This window comes from Salminus brasiliensis, chromosome 4, assembly GCF_030463535.1.
Source record: "Salminus brasiliensis chromosome 4, fSalBra1.hap2, whole genome shotgun sequence".
NCBI lineage: Eukaryota > Metazoa > Chordata > Actinopteri > Characiformes > Bryconidae > Salminus > Salminus brasiliensis.
In genome coordinates, this window is record NC_132881.1 from 41,930,459 (window position 1) to 41,939,132 (window position 8,674).

The 8,674-nt window shown below is 44.9% G+C and overlaps 2 protein-coding genes across 2 annotated transcripts; both read left to right on the forward strand.

Annotated features, from left to right (window-relative positions):
* Positions 1–844: 844 nt before the first annotated feature.
* hmx1 (H6 family homeobox 1) lies at positions 845–4,319 on the forward strand. The gene is made up of 2 exons (XM_072677107.1): positions 845–1,094; positions 3,790–4,319. The coding sequence occupies exons 1-2, from the start codon at positions 845–847 to the stop codon at positions 4,317–4,319; spliced, it is 780 nt and encodes a 259-aa protein (XP_072533208.1).
* A 3,101-nt stretch (positions 4,320–7,420) lies between these two features.
* On the forward strand, positions 7,421–8,195 carry hmx4 (H6 family homeobox 4). The gene is made up of 2 exons (XM_072677109.1): positions 7,421–7,598; positions 7,708–8,195. Exons 1-2 carry the CDS (start codon positions 7,421–7,423, stop codon positions 8,193–8,195), a joined length of 666 nt encoding a protein of 221 aa, XP_072533210.1.
* The last annotated feature ends 479 nt before the right edge of the window (positions 8,196–8,674 follow it).

Consider the following 8,674-nt stretch of genomic DNA (forward strand, 5'->3'; position numbering starts at 1 on the left):
TGTAGCTACTATATCTAAGTTAATATATATATATATTATCAGTAAAATTCATATGAATCAAATATCTCGACTGATTCGAAATGATTCATTTGGAGCCACCGCATCACAATCGACCGATAAAAACGTCACAATGCTCCTTCTCCGACGGTCTGTTCACGTGGCAACTCCATAAGCCAATAGGGTTCTTGTATCCTGTTCCGCGAGAGCCAGTTCACTCACGCGCTTCCAGTGAAAAATAAATAATAAAAAAAACATCGAGCTGGCGCTGTTTTGGCTTTATCCTCCACCAATATTCCGCCACGACACACCTCCCTGCGCTATGATTGGAAAGAAGCCGACCCCCCTCCTGCGCTGTGATTGGCTAGCAGCTCCCACTCGCACACAATCCGCCGACTCTCAGCGCAGGTGGGCGTGGCTTGTGCTAATACGGGTGGGAAAACAAACCACCGCTCCACTTGATTTTGATTCGCTCCCTAATTGACCCAAATAAAGCGCTCACTGCCAGGGTTTCCTCCGACCCCGAGGCACTGTCAAACACACACGGAGAGGGGGGTAATTCACGGCCACTAATACCCCTCTTCTTGAGCCTAAACCCCATTCGCCATTTTGTGCTCGTCCAATAGCAGAAATACTCTCGTCCCGACTCGACCTCGGTTCTCCTCGCGCTGTCGCCGCGCTCGAGCCCCGTTGAAAAGCCATGCTTGTTTTGCGGAGGGTCCCGGGACCGGTACTTTTTGTGTGAGACAAACACACAACACGCGCGCGCGTGTGTGTGCGTGCGTGCGTGCGTGCGCCCTCGGCAGTGGTGGGACTTACAACCGATCTGGATTTGAGAGCGAAAGAGATGCACGAGAAAAGTCCGGAGAGTCGGACCCCGACGCCCCCGAGAGGGTCTTCGTTCTTTATCGAGAACCTGCTGGGATCCGGCCGCGACGAGCCGCATCCCCAGGACAGCGATATCGAGCAAGGCGTGAGAGGGACGGTTCTACGGGGCAGCTGGGCGCCGGTACATCCCCGCGGAGACGCGACCACGAGCTCCGACTCATCCGCGTGCTGGCCGTCCGCGAGCCTCGGTGCTCTGGAGCGCTCTGAGAGTGAGTATAAAGCTGTCCTCCTCCCTAAAACGAGCTCGCGCAATGATTTCCAGTCGCTTTATGACCCCAGGAATAACAGTGAGGTTGTTTCGGACCTGGGGTTGGAAGTGTGTTGTACTTTAATGATGGTCAGTTTAGTAAGATGGCAGACAGAATGGGCAGGGAGAGAGAGAGAGACATCCAATAAAACAGTGTTTCTAGCATTTGGGGCCTATGGCGTGCGACATGCATGTGTCACCATACACATCCCATAATAAAATAATAAAAATGAACTCACACAGTACAGTTTAAATATTGCATGCATGAAAAAATGCAAATATTTGTAAGTATAAGTGTCTAAAGTGTGTCTAATGAGGCAGGCCCTGTCCTGCACACTGTAGAGTCGCCCTGCATGCAGGGCTTGGGAATGAGGTGACAAGTTGGGCTACACACACTAACAGACTGATGCAGATCAAAGCATGATTGCACCAATTTTGGGATTATTACTGAAAACCCGTTTTTAAATGTAAGGGTAAAAGTAGTATCTTGGAGACTTTATATCATCCCAGAAAATGTGGATTTATTTTTATTTAAGAAATTAAAATATTATGCACAGGAAACCGTGCAGGGCCGTGCAGCTCTGGTCAGCTCTGGTCTTCAAACTGACCTCCAGCTCTAAAGCAGATATGTAGCTACAGGTACAGTAAGGTTAGCTTGCTACAGTGTGCCGTGCTGGGGTCTCCACGGGGACTGGGAAACCCTAGCATGAGGTGATGAAGTGATTTGCCATTATCACTCCCTGACAAACTGTTTGTGGGCAGTGATCTTTGAGGCGGGCACAGGGAAATGGTGTTGCTATTAATTAAGTGATAATGATGTGTGGCGGCTGGTGGAACACTTCTCTCATAACTGTCATGGTCATGCAGGGCACATTAGCTTTTGGTTGCAATGGATTAAAAATAAAATTGAAATATGATCGTTTTCACTTTGTTAAGTTTACAACATCAGCAGCTGAGGGGTTAGAGTTGGATTTAGCGTTGGTAAGGTTTGTAAGTGTCTCAGAACTCTTCTTAGCAGAGCAGTTTTCCCAAAGTCATTGTTAAAAGCTTTAAGTTTGTGACTGGTTTGCCAGATTAAAACCATGGTAAAGAGTGTAAAAGTGAGAAGGGGAAAAATCAAACGAATGTGCTGCTTATTGGCTCTACTGTGATTAAATGTGTAGGTTGGAATCATGTATTTTGGTCCAGCTACCCAATGGGACATTTTCATAATGAAGAATATTTGTGGTAAATGTAGGTGCTGGCTAGTGGTTAAATGGATCATACAATGCTCCAGACTGCTTGGAATATATAATATAAATATATACTCATATTGGCATATGCCAACATCCCATTACATCATATACACCACATTGTGCCATGACTATGGAATAACTATATGTAGCCACCTGGGCCTTTAGTCCATTCAGGTTTAAACTATACAGTCCCACATAATAGGACCTGCTACCCCATATACCAAAACACACCACTATACTGTACCAAACCGTCCCATATAGCAAATAACCCCCCTGCTGTCCCAAACACACCATCCCATACATCAAATAACCTCCATACTGTCCCAAACACACCATCCCATACATCAAATAACCTCCATACTGTCCCAAACACACCATCCCATACATCAAATAACCTCCATACTGTCCCAAACACACCATCCCATACATCAAATAACCTCCACACTGTCCCAAACACACCATCCCATACATCAAATAACCTCCATACTGTCCCAAACACACCATCCCATACATCAAATAACCTCCATACTGTCCCAAACACACCATCCCATACATCAAATAACCTCCATACTGTCCCAAACACACCATCCCATACATCAAATAACCTCCATACTGTCCCAAACACACCATCCCATACATCAAATAACCTCCACACTGTCCCAAACACACCATCCCATACATCAAATAACCTCCATACTGTCCCAAACACACCATCCCATACATCAAATAACCTCCATACTGTCCCAAACACACCATCCCATACATCAAATAACCTCCACACTGTCCCAAACACACCATCCCATACATCAAATAACCTCCACACTGTCCCAAACACACCATCCCATACATCAAATAACCTCCATACTGTCCCAAACACACCATCCCATACATCAAATAACCTCCATACTGTCCCAAACACACCATCCCATACATCAAATAACCTCCACACTGTCCCAAACACACCATCCCATACATCAAATAACCTCCACACTGTCCCAAACACACCATCCCATACATCAAATAACCTCCATACTGTCCCAAACACACCATCCCATATAGGGTGAATATCAGGGCTGTATATTGTATATGTATATGTAAGTTCTTAAGCCCTAGGTTTTTTAACCCTAAAGCAAAAACTACTGTATAGCCATTTAGCCATTTAGTTTGACAGATTTTTTGGAGTGCCACAGGGTTCTATTTTAGGGCCCTTGGAAGTGATGCAAATTATAACAGTAATAAAATGTGGGCCTACATACAAGGTTTAAAAAAGTGCGTCTGGGAGCACTTGGCTTGTATTTTGTTGTTTGTTTATTTGTTTATTTGTTTGTTTGTTTGTTTACACGGTTTGTTTGTTTGTGGTTTTGCATGTAAGCTCCAGGACGACAGAATTTAAAGCAGTTTAAAGACTCTGTTCTCCTCCAGGCCCGAGAGAAGCCACGCGCAGCTCGGACGAGCACTCGGACTCCGTGTCCAGCGACAGCGACTCTCCGGTGGCCCCGGAGGCCGGGCGGAGGCGCACGGATCCGGATCCGGAGCCCGAGGCGGGGGAAGCAGGCCTGGCGCGACGGAAGAAAACGCGCACGGTGTTCTCGCGCAGTCAAGTCTTCCAGCTCGAGTCCACGTTCGACGCCAAGCGCTACCTGAGCAGCTCGGAGCGCGCGGGCCTCGCCGCCTCACTCCGCCTCACCGAGACTCAGGTGAAGATCTGGTTCCAGAACCGCAGGAACAAGTGGAAGCGCCAGCTGCACGCGGACCTCGAGGCCGCAGCCGCAGCCGCAGCCGCCGCCGCCGCGGCCTCGCACGCGCCTCGGCGCGTCGTGCGCGTGCCCGTGTTGTATCGTGAGAGCTATCCGGCGCCAATGACCGGGCTCGCGGACGCTGTGAGCTTCCCGCTCACGTCCCTCGCGCACTCCATGAACGTGCTGAGGGCGCAGATGACCGGACTGGTGTGAGCTGAGCTGAGCTGAACTGAACCGGGGGGTGGGGGTATACAGGACATCCCACACAGGAGGGATGAATTCAGGTGCGATGGGTCTTCAGAGAAGTGTAATATTAGGAAATATGGGAGTGAGTGTTGGCTAATACAAGAAAATGTGGTGTGTATTACTCAGTATCATTCAGGGCTTATAACGTGTCTCACACTACCAAACACACACACACACACACACACTTCCAAACACAGCATACAGTATAGCTCATATAAAGGAAGATTAGGGTGTTATGGGCCATCAGAGATAGAGGTCAGTCTGCAGTATTATGGGCGAGACTGGTGTTGGATATAGAAGTGGGCATGTTAACTAATAATGGACAGAGTGTGGAGTGACATAGGAGAGTGTGTGTGATAACATGAGTGTGTGTGTTTGGAAATACAGAACAACACCGGACAGTGTGTTTAGCAATATAGCAATATAGTGTGTGTTGGGAATATGGACGGACCTGTTTGGTAATATTGGACCATGTGTTAGGCAATATGTGAGTCTGTAATCATTTTGGACAGTGTGTTTGGTTATATGAGAGGGTGTGTTTGGTTATATGAGAGGGTGTGTTTGGTTATATGAGAGGGTGTGTTTGGTTATATGAGAGGGTGAGAGGGTGTGTTTGGTTATATGAGAGGGTGTGTTTGGTTATATGAATGAATGTGTTGGGTAGCCTAACAGGGGACGGGTTTTGTTATATGCAAGAGTGTGTTTGGTAACATGGGCAAGTGTGTTATTATTTGACCCTGTGCTGGATAATATGAGTGAATGTGTTCATTTACAATAGTTTGTTTTAAGAAAGTAAATAAAATAATGATTTTATAATTCAAAGTCTAAGATGTGTGTCCCTATATATTATTCTGTATTATCTATATATTATGTATTACCCAACACACTGTCCCATTCTACCTAACATTCTACCTAATGTACTGGCCCATTATACCTGGTACACTGTCCAATATAACCAAACACACTGTCCCATTATACACTCTATCAGTTATATGAGGACATGCGCGTCCAGAATAACAAATCTGTCTCACTCAGTAACTGTTATTTTGTAACTGAATGAATCTATTCACTGCATTATTATTTTTTTTAATCTTTTAAAAAAAAAATATGCAGCAATTGAAATTGGAGCAAATGGTTATTTCCTAGCGTGTGCTCTATTACCTGATGGCCCAGAACACCTGAATCCAGCTGGAATACTATGGAATGTCACACTGATTCTAAACCGTGCAATAACCCACCTGGCCGCAGGAAAAACTACAATCATGTTTTGCTGCATCCAAAGAATTCACTTATCATGATGATTCTACATCAGGACAGAACTCTATCTATCTCTGTATTTCATTATCAGTGTTATTTTCCAATAGCTAGTCTTCTATGCATGGGGGTGAGAGGTCTTCCCATAGGCCTAATTGTATATCTGAGGGCAGCACATGCTTTGTGTAAAATATATTTTTATTCAGATACACTGATTTCAAATTTTGTCACTTTTTTCACACAATGAAATTAAATAGTTAATAAACTCATCACAAAACTTGAGACTGCTGTTTTTTCTTTATGCTGGTTCAGCGGGACTGGTTGTGAAAGACACTTCGTACATGGAAAGGTATCTTCTGAAGGAGGCAAAATAAATATAATAATAAACATAATATATAGGGCCTTGCAAGAACCTCGTTACATAAGAAGGAAAACAATCTTTTTAACGTTTCATGGAAGTTATTAGTTATTATACACATTATATATATATATATATATATATATATATATATATATATATATATATATATATATATATAATTACTAGCTTATTTCACTAATTCGGCCAACCAAGCGCTTGCTACCAAACTAATAATTAGATATAACATTACACCTTAAACACTAAATCTGTTATACCTTTTAATTATTTATTATATAAAAAATAAGACTTCAATGTAATAATAAACAAATAAATAAATGTCCCTAAAACAATATTTGTCCTAAAAAGTTTTCTTTGCGTTTTTAAATGCTGTAAATATAGGAAGACACTGAGTGCGGGTTTGTTAAATGCTCTAAATGTGTTAATGCTACACTAATGCTAAATAAAATAATAACTTTAAGCAGTTTAAAAACTGTCTATGGAACAGAAAGCATGTATTATTATTATTATTATTATTAATAATAATAATAATAATAATTTCTCCAGACGTTAAAAAACGATTATCCGCACATGCACTTCTCTCAAACAATCCTCGGCCTTCACTGTAAAATTAGCTAACGTTATGATTTTCCTTACATTTTCCTAAATCATCTTTTAATCAAATCAGTAGATTAGATTCACCAAGACGCGACAAACTATAGCCCACTGTTTCAGCACCGAGATCAACAAGTTCGGCGAGGGTGGAAAGTTCCTATACATTTTTAATCTGTAAAAAAAAAACATCTGTATGATGTCCAGAAATAGAGCAGCCTAATACCTTGCAGAATGGGAGCAGTCCAGCACTAAAACACTGTCCGTTTCAGTCACTTCACGTCCATAAGGTCATTTATTAAAATCAACAGCAGCCAACCAGATGTAAGGAGTCGTTCTTTTGAATCGGTTCTTTAAATCGTTTTTTTTTTAATCCAGTTTTTCTTTATTTGTTGGGAAAAGATCTCACACTACGCTATTGCCTAAAGACGTGAAATAATATTTGAGCAACCCGCTTCCACAACTTCATAACGCGATACCAAACAAAACGACACACATATAAATACATCAGCTGAAACGTTTGACTCGTTTAAACAGGCTGTCCAAAAGAATCGGCTCGATCAACCGAACCCAAACAGGATCATTCCCAGTTCCCGCCCTCTTTTGTGATTGGCTGTGGTACTGCGCTGTGCAATTCTGTTGACCAATAGTGGGCCAGGGACGCGCGTCGATGGAGTAACGGCCGCTGTAGACTCCGCGGCACTGCTCGTAGCGGAGCGATGGTGCTCGGAGGAGGCTGGAGTCGCCAAGGTTAGCTCGGAAAAACCCCACGGAAATCAGACACACAGGGAGCTGAAGACTCTAAAACAACAGCAGCGCTGTCTTTACGTTGTTATCGGAGAATATGAGCAAGGAGGATCCGCAATGTCGACCCGGTTCGCTGAAGTTCACCATCGATAACATCCTCAACCTGAAGTCGAGTGGCAGGGCGGTTGACGCTTGCCCGTCGAAGGCGCCGATCGCGGCGGTGTGCCGCGAGGAGTTCCCTCAGCCTGACAACCGACTACACGACGCCGAACACGGTAAGTCCACTCAAAAAAGTTATCTACCTGTCTCACAAATAACGACCATGTAGAAACGTTCAACAGCCTCAGTTTAACAAGCTGCCTAAACCTGTTCATGACTTTCCAGAGCGAGTCCACGCAGATGAAGATGCCCCGGCGGAGGACTCCCCGAAGGACGCGGACGGATCTCTCCAGGACGGCGGCGCCAAGAAGAGCAAACCGGCCGCCAAGAAGAAGACCCGCACTATATTCTCCAAGCGCCAGATCTTCCAGCTGGAGTCCACCTTCGACATGAAGCGCTACCTGAGCAGCGCGGAGAGAGCCTGCCTGGCCAGCTCGCTGCAGCTCACCGAGACTCAGGTGAAAATCTGGTTTCAGAACCGGCGGAATAAGTTGAAACGGCAGCTGTCCACCGAGATGGACGGGGGACCGAACGGGGACTTCGGCGACGGCGGGAAGGCGGTGCCCTTCCCCGGCGCGTATAAAGAGAACAGTCTGCTGGGGAGGTGTTTGTTACCGATGCCGTTGCCGGTCGTTTACCCCGGAGGCAGCGCGCCCTATTTATGCCTCTCAAACGGCACCAAATACTTCGGTTTTTTCGAAGGGGACATGTGACTTTCCTCACTGCCACCTTAAAACAAACTCAGAACTAAACTTGCAACAAAACTCGCCGCTCCCCGCTTTTCGCGCACTTGGGACCACCAAAACGGACGATACCCCCCCCTCCTCCTCCTCCTTCATCTCCCGGCCCCGGGCCCGGTTATTACTCCTCTTCTCTCTTCTTTTCTTGTGTGCAGTGGAAACGGTGAGATTAGGACATGTACGCGGCGAGGAACGCGCTTCGATTTCTATGCAAAAGTTGATGTTATTTATTATAAACTGTACCTATTTTGATATAACCGAACTGATCATGTTTTATACTCTTTCTTCGCGCGCGTCAGACTGAGCTGCAGCCATCATGCGCGCTGCCGACACTGTCGTGTTGGCCTCACGTGACAGAAATAACCTAACATGAACGTTTACATTATTATTATTATTATTATTATTATTATTAGGTTGGATTCAGGTATTCTGGGCTGTCAGGTAATATGGGA

What these genes read in the sequence shown, in the direction of transcription:
- hmx1 (XM_072677107.1), top strand. Translation starts at nt 845, where the DNA reads ATGCACGAGAAAAGTCCGGAGAGTCGGACCCCGACGCCCCCGAGAGGG. An exon ending in TGCTCTGGAGCGCTCTGAGA is followed by an intron (nt 1,095 to 3,789) that starts GTGAGTATAAAG and finishes GTTCTCCTCCAG; the next exon opens with GCCCGAGAGAAGCCACGCGC.
- hmx4 (XM_072677109.1), top strand. Translation starts at nt 7,421, where the DNA reads ATGAGCAAGGAGGATCCGCAATGTCGACCCGGTTCGCTGAAGTTCACC. An exon ending in ACTACACGACGCCGAACACG is followed by an intron (nt 7,599 to 7,707) that starts GTAAGTCCACTC and finishes ATGACTTTCCAG; the next exon opens with AGCGAGTCCACGCAGATGAA.